This window comes from Mastigoproctus giganteus, chromosome 11 (genome assembly GCF_048544385.1).
Source record: "Mastigoproctus giganteus isolate SK-2022 chromosome 11, ASM4854438v1, whole genome shotgun sequence".
NCBI lineage: Eukaryota > Metazoa > Arthropoda > Arachnida > Uropygi > Thelyphonidae > Mastigoproctus > Mastigoproctus giganteus.
Genome location: NC_143585.1, coordinates 848,935 through 867,223, shown reverse-complemented (window position 1 = coordinate 867,223; position 18,289 = coordinate 848,935). Strand labels below are relative to the sequence as shown.

The 18,289-nt window shown below is 38.2% G+C and overlaps 1 protein-coding gene across 1 annotated transcript in view; it reads right to left on the bottom strand.

The window, feature by feature from the left end:
* LOC150077635 (radial spoke head 14 homolog) overlaps positions 1-18,289 on the bottom strand; it is a 172,958-nt gene that overhangs the window by 116,222 nt on the left and 38,447 nt on the right. Inside the window, exons 3-4 of the mRNA XM_090385039.1 lie at positions 13,665-13,751; positions 7,195-7,329 (exon numbers count right to left, since the gene is read on the bottom strand). Of these exons, the coding sequence (XP_090241165.1) occupies positions 7,195-7,329; positions 13,665-13,751 (222 nt within the window). The remainder of the gene's footprint in view (positions 1-7,194; positions 7,330-13,664; positions 13,752-18,289) is intronic.

The window sequence follows — 18,289 nt, the reverse complement described above, 5'->3', positions numbered from 1 at the left end:
GTGACGTGTACTTGTTAAGTAATTCTGCCGGTCTCCTACTCTTAATATCATTAGTTCCAACGTGTACAACAATGTCATCTTAAAAGATGATATCTGCTCTACAACGTCATCAACCTTTGCCCCTGGCAGTTATACCCTGGTCCTGTTCCACCTATCCTTTTTACAAAGCATGTTCTCCGTTTCCCTGACAATAAAGTCACCAACAACTACTAGTTCCTGTGGAACCAGCACATTCTGCCTTGTGGGTTGCCTCTGTGCTGCGTGATGACCAAGTGCAAGCTCTGGTGTTGATGTGGGCAGCTGAGAGTTTGATGGGCCCCCTCAATTTAGATCCTTCGAGGGCATCCACCCTGTCCTTTAAGCTCTCATATAGACCCATAACAACGCTGAGTTGTTGCCGGATTTCATTACACTCCTTGCATCGTGCACACAAAAAGACATTCCCCATGGCAATATCATGTCCGGTACCCAATTGCTCCACAAATATCATGCAAGCAGTGCATTTTAAAAGGCTGTATTCAGAGAGCAACTGCCCCCCCTCAGTTCTCCCCTGAGCCACAGCACTCCCATTAGCTTGAACCTTTTGCTTGCTGTTCTGATCCATGATTTCGATTTAATTTCAATAAAATTTCAATTTCAGTAAAAAAAAAAAAGTAAAGTGCTGACATTATCAACCCACCGCAGGATGGAAGCCTCCTCAAAAATTCATGCTGAGGGAAATGGACCATAATCTGCCACGCTGGTCCAGTGCGGGTTGGCAGATCAAACGTATTCAGCAGTCAGGGGCTTGAACCCCGGTCTACTCAAAGAGCGTGTGCTACTGCACTCCCGCTCCTGCCCACTCCGCTACGGAGGCTCAGTACTAAATTATAACTCTAAATTTGTATCCCAACATAGTTATAACACTATATATATTTTTCAGTATCAAGTATTATCTATGAGTTCCGTTTATATAACTTCCGTATCATGTTATGTATTAATTAATTATGTTACGTTTGTAATCTAAGTCGTTATATGTATTTAGTTAAACATACAATTTATTTGACAACGAAGTTTAACAAAATTAATAGATTTTACTGATTAATTGACAATATTATACTATATTGTACTATACTAAGCTTACGCTATCTAGTTTGGGATATAACGTTGTGTTGTATAACAATGGCGGCAAGTTACGAATGGTAAATCTACGGACACTTAAGTATTAATTAACTTCCAAATCTCGCTGTCTCAATTCAGAATAAACTGAGGATCCTGACTAGGTCTATACGCTACTTATAGAAAATAATTTGATGTAACAAATGGTCAATAAAGCAGCTAAATATGGCTAAAAAACTTCTTGTTCAGCGGAGCTGCAACTCGTAACACGTGGATTTGATACCCTTACCAATACTTTTATGCAATTACAAGGCCAAGTAAAGAATAAATACACCAGATTAATCGGAAAATTAAAAAATAATGCTATACTACTAAATTTAAATCAAAAGTTTTAGAAAAACAATAATTTTAAATCAATAAAGAAGAAAATTCCAATTAGCGGCTTTGAACACTTCTGACTCGAACTAGCCTCATCAGCAGTTTTTGAGGTGTTGGTCAAAACATCAAAGGCATATACTGTTGGGATATCGGAGACGTGGTATCACACAGATAAAAGGAATGCAGAAATGGAATTTGGGGAGTACAATGTCTACAGGAAGGATAGAGAGAATATGAAGGGAGGAAGGACTATGCTATTACTTAAGAAACACATAAAATCCAAGGAAATACAGCCAGTAGACATGGCTGGACAGTACAATGTCATGTCAGTTTGGTGTGACATAAGCACTGGAAAAGCAAAATTGAGAACAGGACTGTGTTATAGGCCTAATGACTCTGATGAGTATAATAAACAGGGAAATAGAGTAGGCCAGTAAATCAGATTATCTTATAATGGTGGATTTTAATTTTGCAGATATTGACTAGAATTTGTGGGTTGGTCACTCATACACTAGAAAGGCTTTTGTGGATTAATTGGATGATTGTTTCGTACAGCAGCATGTTAAAGGGGCAACCAGAGGGGGTAATACTCTTGATCTAGTTATCAGTAGTAATTCTTCATGCATTAAGAATCTGCAGATAAAGTAACTACTAGGTGGCAGTAATCACAGTGTGCTGAAGTGGGATTTACTCAAAGAGGTAAGTACTATCAGGGGTAAAGGGAAGAGTTTTTGCTTTTGTAAAGGACACTATGGAGGTCTGAGACAGTATTTAAATTCTATACGGTCAAACCAACTTATGATGCTACAAACAGAAAATTCAAAATGGGAAGCATTCGAAGAATTAATCTTGGAAGCTACTAGGCTTTTCATACCAACTGAGAAATACTGTTCAAGGTTTAGGCCTAAATGGATGTCATATGAACTAATGAGACATGTGGCAGAGAAGAAAAATGCATGGGATACATAAATTGACAGCTGACATGGAAGCCTACAATAAATAGCGGCTGGTCTGTAACCAAGTCACAAAGGAGGTTAGGTAGGCAAAGGCAGATTATGAGAATTCTTTGGCAAAGGATGCAAAGAAAACAGCAAAGAGTTCTTTACTTATGTAAACTCTAGAAGGAAGGGGATTAATCAGATTGGTCCACTTGATATCAATAGTTGAACTATTTATGATCCTGCTCAGGTAGCTAAGAAACTAAATGAGAATTTTGCATCTATATTCACATATGAGGAGTTATTGAAGGAGAATGCCAGAGGTGAATTAAGCTCTGGCAGTGAGCTAGATGATATTGTAATAACTGAAAGCAGAGTGGAGGAGAAATTGCTCAAGATAAAGATAAGAAAGGCACCTGAAGTGGATGGGATCTACCAGTTATATTAAAGGAGGCAGCAAAGGATGTAAGCAAACCATTAACCATAATTATGAGAGAGCTTTGTTGGACTCAGGGGTACCCATGGACTGGAGATGTTCAAATATGACCTCATTTCACAAAGGAGGATTAAAAGGTAACATAAGAAATTACAGACCTGTTAGTCTAACTTCTGTTCCAGGGAAATTAACCGAGGAACTGGTTAAAGAAGCACTGCAGGATGGTCCTCTAGACAAGACTTCAGTTATAGCTCGGACATAGCATGGGTTTGTTTAGGGAAAGTCTTGTCTAACCAATTTGATTAGATAATATGATGTAGTCACAGAGAACTGGATGCAGGTAATAATTTTGATATCATGTATTTGGACCTTAGAAAGGCTTTTGATACTGTTGCACATGAAAGACTGGTGCACAAATTGGAGCAGTGTGGCACTGGAGGCAAATTGCTGCTATGGGTAAAGAGAATGGTTGAGTGGGATAACACAGACTGTGGTAATCAATGTACACTGTTCTTTGTGAACTAATGTTATTAGTGGAGTTCCTCAGTGTTCAGTGTTGGGTCCATTGTTGTTTTCTGTATTCATCAATGATTTTGATGATGGTATAGCAGGCTTAATGTTCAAGTTTGCAGACAATACAAAGTTTGGCAGAGTTGTTAATGACATTAATGACAGTAAGGTGCTGTAAGACGATCTAGAAAAGTTGAGCAGATGGGATGACAGGTAGCAACTGAAGTTTAATTTTGACAAATGTAAAGTAATGCCTATCGGAAGCAGTAACCCAGGAGTAGTGTATCAACTGTGTGGTACTATACTGACAGTGGTAGAGAATGAAAAGGACCTGAGGGTAATTGTGCAGGCAGATATGAAGTTTTCTGAGCAGTGCAGATGGTCTGCAAGAGTAGCTCATGGTGTCTTGTCAATGATATTCTCTAACTTTTCTAGCAGGGATAAGGAGGTGATTATCCTCTTGTATAAGGCAATGGTCAGGCCAAACCTTGAGTACTGTATACAGGTCTGGAGGCTTCGTTTTAAGAAGGATGTAGAGCTGCTGGAACGAGTACAGAGAAGGGCAACAACATTAGTGAATGGAACAAAGGGTTACTCTTATAAAGAAAGGCTTAAGTTTTGCAAATTACATTGTCTGGAGACTAAGCACCTACAAGGTGATCTGATTGAGGTGTATAAAGCCTTGAATGGTTTGAGTATGCTCAATGCTGATGGGATTCTTCCTCTTGCTCAGAATAATAGACTGAGAGGGCATAAATTCAAATTGAGGAAAGACAGTTGTAGGACAGAAGTTTGCCTTTAGCCAGCAGGTGGTTGATTGCTAGAACAAACGTGCATCTATCATTGTAGAAGTTGATAGCTGAAATAGATTCAAGGCAGAAGTAGACAAACATTTGGAGTGAGTGGATGGGTGAAATGTGAAGGTTTTCTTTTTCTTTTTTTTTTTTTTTGGCTGATGCTATATAAGGTTGCTTTTTTGCATCATGTGCCTTTACTAATGCTAATTCTATTGTAACACCCAGTCGCTTTCTTCCTCCACTGTTTTCAATTAAACTCCACCAAGTGTATAATTTATTTGTGGGTTGCTATTCCTCAAGTGTAAGACCTTTAGCAGCATTAAAACATAGCTACCACTTCTCTGGCCATTTTTGAAGTCTGTTGAAGTTATTCTGAAGGAGCGTTACTTGACACTTATCATTAATAATTCTGCCAATCTTTTCATCTGCAAATTTGACATCATGCTTTCTATCCCTTAGTGACTGAGGCATCTTGCTTCCAACTCTATAACAAGATGGCAGCTAGAGAGCTGAACATAAACTTTGAGAAAGTCCGTCTTACACACAACAAAGATCTGAAATATTTGGGTGTTACCGAGCCAGAACATTATCTTTCAATGAACACTTGCCAAGAACTGCAGCAAAACTGAAAACAAGGAATAATATACTACAAAAGTTTTGTGGTACCACATGGGGCTCCTCTGCTCCGACATTACACTTGTCAGCTCTTGGTGTCATCTACTCAGCTGCAGAGTACTGTGCTCCAGTTTGGCTTAACAGTAACCACATAAAAAGGTGGATGTACAGCTAAATAACACCATGTGCATTATAACTGGAACAATCAGATCAACTCCTACCTTTTGGCTACCGGTTTTGAGCCACATCCCACCAACAGATTTTCAAAGAAAATATGCTCTCATCAAAGAATGCAGGAAAATAGACAATCCTGAACTACCAATAAATTTAGACATCCAAGACCTAGGAATAAACAAGCTCCGTTCCAGACATCCACCAATCCTGATGGCAAAAAACATTGCAACAAGCCAACTTCAACCTTCTGAACACCTGGACGCAAGAGTTAGAAAACCCCCCTCCGCAATGTCATACCATGCCTTCTATCTTCAGAGCACCACCTAGTTTTGACCAGCATTGTACGATATGGCTAGTAATAAACAGGGCACAAACGTGCCACAATAGATGTGCAGACCTTCTTCCATAAGTGGAGCAAAATTCCTTCTCCGATGTGCGACTGCGGAGCTGATAGTCAGATCATTCAACATATAATAGAGGATTATGCCTTGCGAGACTATGAAGGAAACCCTGGAGACTTCCTGGTGGTAACCGATGTGGCAATTGACTATTTAAATAAGTTATATGTTCATTTGTGACTTTTGTTTTATGCAATTTTATATCTATCATTCTTGAGTCGTAATTTGATTCTGCGTGTACTATACAAGCCATACAATAAATAAAATAAATAATTCATGAAAATGAGAAATAACAGTGGTTCAAGAACTGATCCTTGAGGAGGCCCCCACTCCGGATGTTACGCCAATCTGAAGATATCCATTAATCATAACCCTCTGCCTTCTGCCCTGCAGCCACCCATCTTAGAATTTTATCAGTAATCCAAAACTGTTCAAGCTTATAAAGTAAGCTCTCATGAGAGACTGGGTCCAGTGCTTTGCTAAAATCCAAATAAACTAAGTTGAAATTATTCTCTAAATCCAGCTCATGAGTAACTGTGTCAAAATAGCCTTCTAATTAGTTAAGCATGATTTACTCTTAATAAAGACATGTGTCCTTCAAAATGACATTAACTTCACTTTTAGAACTGCTTTTATGCATTGGCAATACACTGGCACTTCTTCAATCCAAAAGAATCGTCCCCAAGTCCAAAGATTCCCTTATAATTAACCTCAGTGGTTGAATACACTCTTGCACTCTCCTTCAAAACTACAGAATATATGCCATCAACTCCAGCTACTTATGAGCAGGAGCCTTACTTGCCTTTACGCTCAAAAGTTTTTCTAATAAACTGTATAAGCTGGACATGCTGAAATCACAGGGAACATTCTAGATGGATTGCAGGATAGCTGCAGTGGAGGAGGCAGAGAGTTGCAATAAATCTTTATTCAGATTGGGCTAACATACAAAATGAGGTTCCCCAAAGATCAGTACTGGGCCTACTGTTTTTGATTTTCTATAATGGGATAAAGGGAGTGATATCAATATAACAGCAGGGTAGTTAATGATCAGCATCAAGTACAGATTCTTCAACTGTTTCAACAGACTTCAGAAATGGTCAGAAAAGTGGCAGCTGTTTCTCAATGTTACAAAATATATAGCCTTACACTTGGGGAATAGCAACCCCAAAATAGCTTATACACTTAGTTGGGTTAAAAATAAAAACAGCAGAGGAAGAATCTGACTTTAGAATTGCAATACAATCAAACATGAAGTCCTCTGAGCAATGTGGACAGGCAGCAAGGAAGACCCATGGTGTCCTGTAGATGATTTATTGTACATTTATTTATAGAGAGAGAGAGAGAGAGAGAGAGAGAGAGAGAGGAAGGACATACCACCTCTACAAAAGGCATACTTGTAACACTATGTCCAGCTATAGAGACTGCATCTAAAAAAAGACATTAAGCCTGTTGAAAAGGTCCAGAGATGGGCAATGCACTTGATTAGAAAGACTTTGAATATGTGGGCTGCACATCTTGGAACTAGACATTTTAGAGGAGATTTGATTGAAGTTTATAAAACTCTGAGAGGTGAAAGTAAAATGAATGAGGATGAAATTTTCACTGTTATATAAGATTCCAGAACTGGGGGTCATAAATTCAAATTACAGGGGGAGAGGTCTTGTGGCATCTGATATCTCCAGATATCAGATGCCACAAGACCTCTGATATCTGATATCTCTTGTGGCATCTGATATCTCCAGATATCAGATGCCACAAGAGATTCTAGAGACATCATCAAAAAATCAATAAATAACCTCAAGCAATTACATTAATATAGTTAATTTAACAAATGAAAATTTGAACCTTACCAAGACGAGAATGTGCAAGATTTTCAAGTGCCTTGTGAGCAAGTAAACGGACTGGTTCTTCACGGTCATCAATAAGTTTCATAGTTTCATAAATTAAATCCAGGTCAATAAATGATCTTCTGCCTAATGTAGTAGCTTTAAAGTAACATATTTTAAGATGACTTGAGTTTTCATAAAACTTTTATATAGCTGTATGAAATGCATGGTAATATTACTGGTGCTCAAAATGGAAGTATGAGCATCACCTGCCAGGACAGTTTTTATAAAACCAGTAACTGAACTAATTATTATGAAATTATTTCTGATGCAGTCGAACTAATTATTATGAAATTATTTCTGATGCAGTCGAACTAATTATTACGAAATTATTTCTGCTGCAGTCAGTTTCACAATTTTTTTTCTTTCTTTGAACTTAAATTTGAAAAAATCTTTCCAATCTGAGCATCAAACACAAAATTCAATAAAAATTATTAACATATATAAGCAATACATATCTGCTGATAATACCCAAATATTATAAAAGGTTTTAGTTTCAATAAATGAATTCACAAATACAGAACTGATAAAACATTACAAAATGAAGAGAGAAAAGTAAAAGAATAACACTAAACTAATGTAATATGTAATTCTGATTCTGGGATAAGAGATTTTGGAATAATAGAAGTAGGCAGAATGATATTCATAGGTTTCAGAAATGCACGATTTTTACCCATGTAAAAATCGTGTATTTCTGAAAATCCTGCATATCAATATTAGTAGGTTATGCAATATAACCTGCATATCAAGATAAGCAGGTCATACAATATATGTATAAATAGGTTCACAGTGCAGCTACAAACTCCCCAATTTAGTGCTATTGTTGTCAACTTAGCCATGGAAGGGCTGGAGTCCAGAATTTTGGATGGGCTGTTCCGTCTCATCCCCCATGCGTGCATGTAAATCTATGTTGATAATACATTCGCCATTGTACAGAAGGAGAAGAGGACAGTGTTCTCAGCTTCCTCAATGGTTTCTCCCCTTTTATTCAGTTCATCTTGAAGGTGGAAATAGACAGTTGCTTCTCTTTACTTGATTTATTAGTTTGTAGGGATGGCCCCAGAGTAAAAATGAGTGTACAGGAAATCTATGTGCTGAGGACAATACACACATTATAATGGCACAAGCCAACAATCATAAGAATAGTGTAATTAGGGCCTCTATTGGATAGGGCTGGGTCCAACTTCAGCACCTCTGAGGATAGAATGGAGGAGATTAAATGTTACAGAGGATCTCCGAAAATGCAGCTACCCTCAGAAGACCTCGAACAAACATATTCGAGAAGCTGAAACACTGGCGAAGAAAGGAATTCTCACCTGTTTTCTACCACATACATTCCCTACTATCCAGACTTAAAAGAGCAGATCTCTAGAATATTATGCACCTGACAGACATGCTGTGTGTAGCTGCCAGGACAGAGATTGCAAAAAGACACGTCAAAGGTAAAATATCCTGTACCTACTGAGGATACAATGGGATTATTTTTATTTTAACTACCTACTAATAACCCCATTGTACCTACTGAGGATACAATGGGGTTATTTTTAGATCAAATGTCCAGACTGTGGGAAGTGCTAGGTTGGAGAGAGAGAATGCAGGTTTAAAGATCACATGGGGGAACATATTAGTGTAATAAAGACCACAGACTATGGGAAATCTGGCTTAACACTTCCGGGAGGAGTGTTTCTAGAGAAAACTTCTCCAGGTGACACTGCCATCATTGATTGTACGCATAGGTATTGGAACCACGAATGGCAAAAGCTTGGGGATTTGTTCTTCAGAACATAATACCATCAACAGAGATAGGGGAATCCATATTCAATCCCTCTTTGAAACCATAATTTTTGGATGAGATGAACAGTTCTGCCTGGTATGCTCCTGAGCAATTTCCAATCTTCATGAACGAGGATAATTCCCATGCTTCTACAGTAATAAGTGCTGTGAACCATGATCGTGCTGATGTTATTTAAGGATGTTCCATGACAGTCAAGTTTTACTGTGGTTAAAGGAGTCAGTTGCCTTAGCATTAGCATTAGTAGAGGCATTTGATGCAAGAAAGCAAGCTTATGCAGCATCAGCCAAAAAAAAAAAAAAAAAAAAAAGTAACATAAATAAATAAAAATAACCACTTCCACTTCACCCCTCTGTTCGTTCGAAATACCTGTCCAGCTGAGCCTTAAACTTATTTAGGCTATCAACTTCCACGACAAGGGATGGAAGTCTGTTCCACCCACCAACCACCCACTGGCTAAAGGCAAACTTCCGCACATCTATCCTACATCTGTCTTTCCTCAATTTGAATTTATGCCCTCTCAGGTGATTTTTCTGAGCTAGAGGAAGAATCCCATCAGCATTGAGCATGCTCAAACCATTCAAGGCTTTGTACACCTCTATCAGATCACCCCGCTGGTGCCTAGTTTCCAGACACTGTAATTTGCAAAACTTAAGCCTTTCTTCGTAAGAGAACCCCTTTGTCCCATTCACCAATCTAGTTGCCCTTCTCTGTACTCGTTCCAGCAGCTCTACATCCTTCCTGAAATGAGGCCTCCAGGCCTGTATACAGTACTCTAGGTGTGGCCTGACCATTGCCTTATACAAGGGAATAATCACCTCCTTATCCCTGCTAGAAAAATTCCTATATATCATTGACAATACACCATGAGCTACTCTTGCAGCTCGTCTGCACTGCTCAGAGAACTTCATATCTGCCTGCACCACCACCCCCAGGTCCCTTTCATTCTCTACCACTGTCAGTGTAGTACCACAGAGTTGATACGTTGCTCTGGGGTTGCTGTTTCCCATATGTAGTACTTTACATTTGTCAATGTTAAACTTCATTTGCCACCTCGAAGCCCATCTGCTCAACCTTTCCAAATCCTGTTGCAGCAGCATAGTGTCAGTAGTGTCCTTGACAACCCTGCCAACCTTCGTATCGTCTGCAAACTTGGACATTAAGCCTGATATACCATCATCAATATCATTTATAAATACAGAAAACAATAAAGGCCCCAATACTGAACCCTGAGGGACTCCACTAATAACATTAGTCCACGATGAGCAGTGTCCATTGATTACCACTCTCTGTCTTCTCCCCCTCAACCACCCCTTTATCCATAGCAGCAACTTGCCTCCAATGCCACACTGCTCCAATTTGTGCAGCAGTCTTCCATGTGCAACAGTATCAAAAGCCTTTCTAAGATCCAAGTATATAATATCAAAGTTATTCCCTGCATCCAGTTCTTTTGTGACTGCATCATAGTATCCAATCAAATTGGTCAGGCAAGACTTCCCCTTAACAAAACCATGCTGTGTCCTAGCTATAACTGAAGTCTTGTCTAGATGATCCTGCAGTGCTTCTTTCACCAGTGCCTCCATTAATTTTCCGGGAACAGAAGTTAAACTCACAGGTCTATAATTACTTGTGTCAGCCTTTGATCCCCCTTTGTGAATTGGGGTCACATTTGCACATCTCCAGTCAATGGGTACCTCCCCTGAGTCCAAGGAAGCTCTCATAATTATGGCTAAGGGTTTGCTTACCTCCTTTGCTGCCTCCTTTAATATAACTGGATAGATCCCATCCACCCCAGGTGCCTTTCTTGTGTTTATCTTCAACAATTTCTCCTCCACTTTGCTCTCAGTTATTACAAGATTCTCTAGCTTACTGCTAGAGTTGAATACACCTCTGGCATTCCCCTCGCTGAATAACTCCTCATGTGTGAATGTCGATGCAAAATATTCATTTAGTTTGTTAGCTACCCGAGCAGGGTCATCAACAGTTGACCCATCGATCTCAAGTGGACCAATCTGATTCATCCCCTTCCTTCTAGAGTTTACATAAGTAAAGAACTCTTTGCTGTTTTTCTTCGCATCCCTTGCCAAGGATCTCTCGTAATCTGCCTTCGCCTGCCTAACCTCCTTTGTAACTTGGTTACAGATCAACTTGTATCTATCATAGGCGTCCGTGTCACGTGTTAATTTGTATGTATCCCATGCATTTTTCTTCTCTGCCATATGCCTCATTAGTTCATCTGACAACCATTTAGGCCTAAACCTTGAACAATATTTCTTAGTTGGTATGTAAAGCCTAGTAGCTTCCACGATAAGTTCTTTGAATGCTTCCCATTTTGAATTTGCTGTTGGCAATATCATCAGTTGATCCCACTGTATAGAATTTAAATACTGTCTCAGTCCATTGTAGTCGCCTTTACGAAAGCAATACCCCTTCCCTTTACCCCTAATGGTAGTTACCTCTTTGAGTAACTCCCACTTCAGCACACTGTGATCACTGCCACCAAGTGGTTCATTTATCTGCAGATTCTTAATGCATGAAGAATCACTACTGATAATCAAATCAAGAGTATTACTCCCTCTAGTTGCCTCCCGAACATGCTGATGTAGAAAACAATCATCCAATAAATCCACAAAAGCCTTGCTACTGTGTGAGTGACCAGCCCCCAAATTCCAGTCAATATCTGGGAAATTAAAATCCCCCATTATAAGACTCTCTGATTTACTGGCCCACTCTATTTCTCCGAACAGTTTCTTATTATACTCATCAGAGTCATTAGGCCTATAGCACACTCCTACTCTCAATTTTGATCTCCCAATGCTTATGTCACACCAAACTGACTCGACACTGCACTGTCCAGCGATGTCGACTGGCTTCACTTCCTTGGATTTTATGTGTTTTTTAACTAATAGCATAACCCCTCCTCCCTTCCTATCCTGTCTATCCTTTCTGTAGACATTGTACTCCCCAAATTCCAGTTCTGCATTTCTTATATCTGTGGGACACCACGTCTCTGAAATCCCCACAATATCTGCCTTTGATGTTTTGAGCAATACCTCAAATTCATCAAATTTATTTACTAAACTCCTAGCATTGGTGTACACACAAGTATACATGCACCTGTTCTTTTTCTTAGCTACCCTAACACAACCCATGTGTTTACTTGTACCCCAATGATTCCCAGCAGTCTCTGAAATATCCTGCATCTTATTTTCCAGGCTGCGGCTCATTCCAATAGAAGCAGTGCAAGAATCACTTTCACCTCTGCCAGTGGCTACTGTTAATCTATTAGTCCTTGTATCCCCCCAATCTAGCAGTTTTCCGACCCACCTAACATTGCCTCGATAGCATCAGCAAACATTCTTGCACCCTTTCTATTTAAGTGTATCCCATCCCTGTAGAAGCAGTCTCTCCTGTTAACAAGTACAGACCAGGCTGAAAAAAATTCTACCCCTTGAGCCCTGCACAATCTTTCCAGGGCCGAATTGATTGACAGGGCTCTCATCATATACTCCCTCCTATCGTGTCTGGGCAGAATTGCAGACACTTTCAATTTCAACCCTAATTCACGGCTTTTTTTCATCAGTGACCTGTACTTGTCAAGTAATTCCGCCTTTGAAAGCTCTGGTTGTTTTATCACTTTTAATTTGTAATAATTTGTATATTTTAATTTTATCTGTCATTTTATCGCTTTTAACTCTAAAGTTGCCAGTGTATTTTATTTTTACAACAAAATTTTATCTTGTCTTATTATTCTATTTTAGTTTATGTTAATAAAGTTGCAGTCATATACGGTTGGTGTATTCCATTACAGTTACTACGAGTTATTTTGTCATTCATCAAGGCTTTGTGGCTCCCATCAAAATGAGATCGCATCATACAAATTCTTTACACTATATTTTAATTTATACCTATTTATTTAATTTTTTTTTTTCATATTCTTTCTGATTCAATTAGATGCAGGATAAAATATATATATTTAAGATTTATTATATTAATGAACAAATTCATTAATGATGTATTTTAATACTGAACAATTTTGCACACGAGTGTTTATGAATTAATTGATGCACCAAACAAGATCTCAGTAGAGTCATTGGATATTTTGTTAGTGTTTTGATCTATTCCAACAATTTTGCCTTCTTTCAACTGTTCATTACTGAAAGAAGAGAAGAAATTTTCTCTACTGGCATACATTATGGTAACCTTTCCTGGTGCTTTCTAAATTCATTCAAAATATGTAAAACATGGAATAGTGCTAAAAGCTAACATTTTTGCTTCCTGCTTTAATTATTCTTCATTTATAAGAGTATTTAAAAATATATATATTTTTTAAGAAATTTCTTGTTTCCTGTGGGAAATCAACAGTTCTTCAACATCATGCAAAAAGGATTTTCATATCTATAGTCACTAGGCTTATGAAAGATATTAAATTAACTTTTGCAGTGATTCCTAAACATGAAAAGTTGTTGAGCTTTCAAAGTTATATTAAAAGCTGTATACAGTACCAAAAATTATTAGTTATAAGTAAATTCAAATTTTAAAACTGACTTGAAATTATTTCTGCTAAGAAATGGGGATCACATAAATGAGTGGTGAAAATGGGGGGAAATGAAAAACAAATAAGAAAAAAACACACACTTACTTGAAATAACTGAAAGGCTGTCTGCAATTGCTAGCCGAATACCTATATCTGAATGCTTAACCAGTTTTTTAACTTCATGTACTGTTTCTGAAAAATATTACAAAAAAAAAAAAAAAAATTCAGCTGAAATAACAAATTCATTATAAAAAACTGAGGAACTATTAGAGTCGAACTTCAGTTTACTTGGCATAAAATGTGAAATAATATTAGACTAAATAATATATTTTATCCTTGTAACTGATTTTTTTCATTATTTTCATGCTAGTCAGAAAATTTTGAGCTGTTGGATATGGATAAGTTTTGAAAAATTTTGCTGTTTTTTTAACCTAATTGTCATGTTTAATCATATTCAATAAGTAGTTTATAGTCCTTGTCATGATTTAGTTTATTTTTTAATTAAGCTAGAGATTCTGTAGATTATTACTCAATGTATGTAGATCCTTGTATCCTTCAAATCTTGCAGCCATTGTTATAATTCTAGAGGGAGTGGTAGAAATATTATTTTATTTATTTATTTTTTAATTGTCACAACAGGTAACTGTAAAGCTCCATTCACTTAGTTTGGCATTAGTCGGATAATTTTGTTATATATTACACTGGTCAACAGAAATTGTTACGAAAAGGAAAATACCCAATCGTGAGTAATTTTATGCTGCTGAACATGAAAATCACATTAAAATTTGTCGATTGGTTCTTGTTTTCAAATTACAGTTGGGGTCTCATATTAGTGAGTTACTCTATATTATAAATACAGCTCTCAGCAAAACGAATGGCAACACTGCAGTTTCAGTGTCATCACACTCTTATCACATCATCATCAATTACCTATTACTACCTAGTACTGCCTATCCATGAACCACCCCAACCATTTTTCTATACATCCTGATGAAGGCATTAATGAACATCAACTTCATATATATGAAAAAGTACAGCAGCCATCTACGTCAAGAGATTCACCATTTTGTCCAAAACCTTTTCCTTCTGAACCACATAAGATCACAGAAAGTGAGCTTAATGACCTTATTGGGGATTTCAAACTGCCGAAGAATAAGGCACAGCTTTTGGCCTCGAGACTACAACAGTGGAATCTTCTAGATTTTAGTAAATCTAGAAGATTCCACTTTGAGTAATCTCACTTCAGCACATTGTGATCACTGCCATCTAATGGTTCCTTTATCTGCAGATTCTTATTGCATGAAGAATCACTACTGATAATCAGATCAAGAATATTATTGGTCAATCAGCCACCATCAAACTGCTATTTGCACCTGCTCATCGTTTGCAAATTGTTGTACCACTAGATGTTCTTTCAGCTTGCCGAAGATGTGATAGTCACAAGATGAAACATCGGGACCATACGACGGATGTTGCCATACCTCCCATCCAAAACTTTGGAGCAAGTGATGTCTTGTATGTGCATTGTGTGACGTTGATGGCCTTCCTTTTTCAATCAGCATCCGTCAATTTTGTGTGACCACTTTCAAACTGCTGGCACAAATTCACTATACCTGGACTTGGCATTGCATTCTCCCTATACACTGCAGTTATTTCACGATGAATCTTGGAACAATTTAGACGTTTTGCCCACAAAAATCGTCCTATTCTGCTAACCTTGAACTTGGAGTAACATTCTAGCTGATGTGCCATTATGAACGGTTGCTCCTACAAAACTGTTACCACGATGTCAATGAAACTCGCCTACCAGGGGGCAACACAATATGGACTCCATTTCCATGCAGGCACCACATTTGTTGCATAATTATAACAAGAGATGGTGGCAAGTGTAACTTATTTTTTAAATACCCTTCGTACTAGACTTTTCATATCAACTAAGAAATACTGTTCAAGGTTTAGACCTGAATGGATGTCAGATGAACTAATAAGACACATGGCAGAGAATAAAAATGCATAGGATACATATAAATTAACAGGTGACACTGAAGCCTGTGGTAGATATAAGCTGGCTTGTAATCAAATCATAAAGGAGGTTAGGCAGGCAAATGCAGATTACGAGAAATCTTTCTCAAAGGATGCAAAGAAAAACAGCAAACAGTTCTTTACTTATGTAAACTCTAGAAGGAGGAGGATGAATCAGATTGGTCTCCACTTGATATTGATGGTTCAACTGTTGACGTTCCTGTTCAGGTAGCTAACAAACTGAATGAGTATTTTGCAATTACATTTACACATGAGGTGTAAATGTAATTGCAAAAGGGTGTTATTTGGAGAGGGGGATGCCAGAGGTATATTAAACACATGAGGTGTTATTTGGAGAGGGGAATGCCAGAGGTATATTAAACTCTAGCAATGAGCTAAATGATTTTGCAATAACTGAGAGCAAAGTGGAGCAGAAATTGTTGAAGATAAACATAAGAAAGGCACTTGGGGTGGATGGGATTTATCCAGTTATATTAAAGGAGGCAGCAAAGGAAGTAAGCAAATGCTTTGCGATCATTATGAGAGCATCCTTCGACTCAGGGGAGATCACCATGCACTGTGGATGTGTAAATGTGACACCAGTTTACAAAGGAGAATCAAAGGGTGACACAAGTAATTACAGACCTGTTAGTTTAATTTCTGTTCTGGGGAAATTAACGGAGGCACTGGTTAAAGATTGTTATTTGGTTTTTAGGAGCATTAGCAACTAAGGCCATATTGCTCCGGGAATATGTGGTGGTCATTCCCTTGACCTTTCCGCATCCTCTGTATTTGGTGGTGACGGGCTCGAACCCCGGCCTAATCAAGAAGCGTGTACTACGCACTGCTGCTCCTTCCCACCTGGCTACGGAGGCGCCCGCTGGTTAAAGAAGCACAGCAGAATCATCTAGACAAGATTTCATTTACAGTTTGGACACAGCATGGGTTTGATAAGGGGAGGTCTAGTCTAAACAATTTGATTGGATACTATGATGTGGTCACAAAGGAACTGGATGCAAAAAATAATTTTGATGTCATGCTAGTTGCTAGTGATACTTGCTAGTGCTAGCCAAGACATCAAAGACAGATATGGTCAGGATATCAGAGACATGGTGTCACACTGACGTAAGCAGTGAAGAATTTGAATTTCGGGAGTACAATGTGTACAGAAAGGATAGACAGGACTGGACAGGACAGGACAGGACAGGAGGAGGTTTCTTAACTAACAGCATAACCATGCTGTTAGTTAAGAAACACAAAATCTAAGGAAATGCATCCAATTGATGTTAGTGGACAATGCAATGTTGAATCGGTTTGGTGTGACATAAGCACTGGGAAAGGAAAAATGAGAGTGGGTGTGTGTTATAGGCCTATTGAATCTGTCAAGTATAATGAGCAATTGTGCAGAGAAATAAGAGTGGCCCAGTAAATCAGAATGTGGGATTTTAACTTTCCAGATATTGACTGAAACTTGTGGATTGGTCACTCGCACACTAGCAAGATATTTGTGGATTTATTATATGACTGTTTTCTAAAACATGTTCGAGAGGCAACCAGAGGAAGTAATACTTGATCTGATTATCAGCAATGATTATTCATGCATTAAGAATTTGCACATAAAGGAACCATTGTGTGACAGTGATCACAATGTACTGATGTGGGAATTACTTAGCATTAGCTTTAGCATTAGTAGAGGCATATGATGCAAGAAAGCAAGCTTATGCAGCATCAGGAAAAAAAAAAAAAAACACTTCCATTTCATCCCTCTGTTCATTCGAAATAACTGTCCAGCTGAGCCTTAAATTTATTTAGGCTATCAACTTCCACAACAAGGGATGGAAGTCTGTTCCACCAACCAGCTATCCGCTGGCTAAAGGCAAATTTCCACACATCTATCCTACATCTGTTTTTCCTCAATCTGAATTTATGCCCTCTGAGGTGATTATTCTGAGCAAGAGGGAGAATCCCATTGGCATTGAGCATGCTCAAACCATTCAAGGCTTTATAAACCTCTGTCAGATCACCTCGCTGGTGTTCTTAAAGATATAACTACCATCAAGGTCAAAGAGAAGTGATTTTGCTTTCGTAAAGGTGACTACAGGGGTCTCAGACAGTTTGTAAATACTATACAGTGCGATCAACTGATGATGCTACCAATGTTGAATCCTAAATGGGAAGCCTTCAGGGAGTTAATTTTGGAGTCTACTAGGATTTTCATTCCAACTAAGAATTGCTGTTCAAGGTTTAGGCCTAAATGGATGTCAGATGAATTAATGAGGCTTATGGCAGAGAAGAAAAATGTATGGGATGCATATAACGTATCAAAAGCCTATGGCAGATATAAGCTACACTAAAATTCTTTGGCAAAGGATGCAAAGAAAAACAGCAAAGAGTTCTTTACTTATGTAAGCTCTAGAAGGAAAGGGATGAATAAGATTAGACCACTTAACATAGATGGGTTGACTAATGATGATCATGCTCAGGAAGCTGATAAAAATGAGCATTGTGCATCTACATTCACACATGAGGAGAATGCCAGAAGTTTATCAAACTCTAACAAGGAGCTAAGTGATTTTGTAATAACTGAGAGCAAAAAGGTGACACAAGTAACCATAGTCCTATTAGTTTAACTTGTGTTCCAGGGAAAATAATGGCGTCACTGGTTAAAGAAGCATTGCAGGATCATCTAGACAAGACTGCAGTAATAG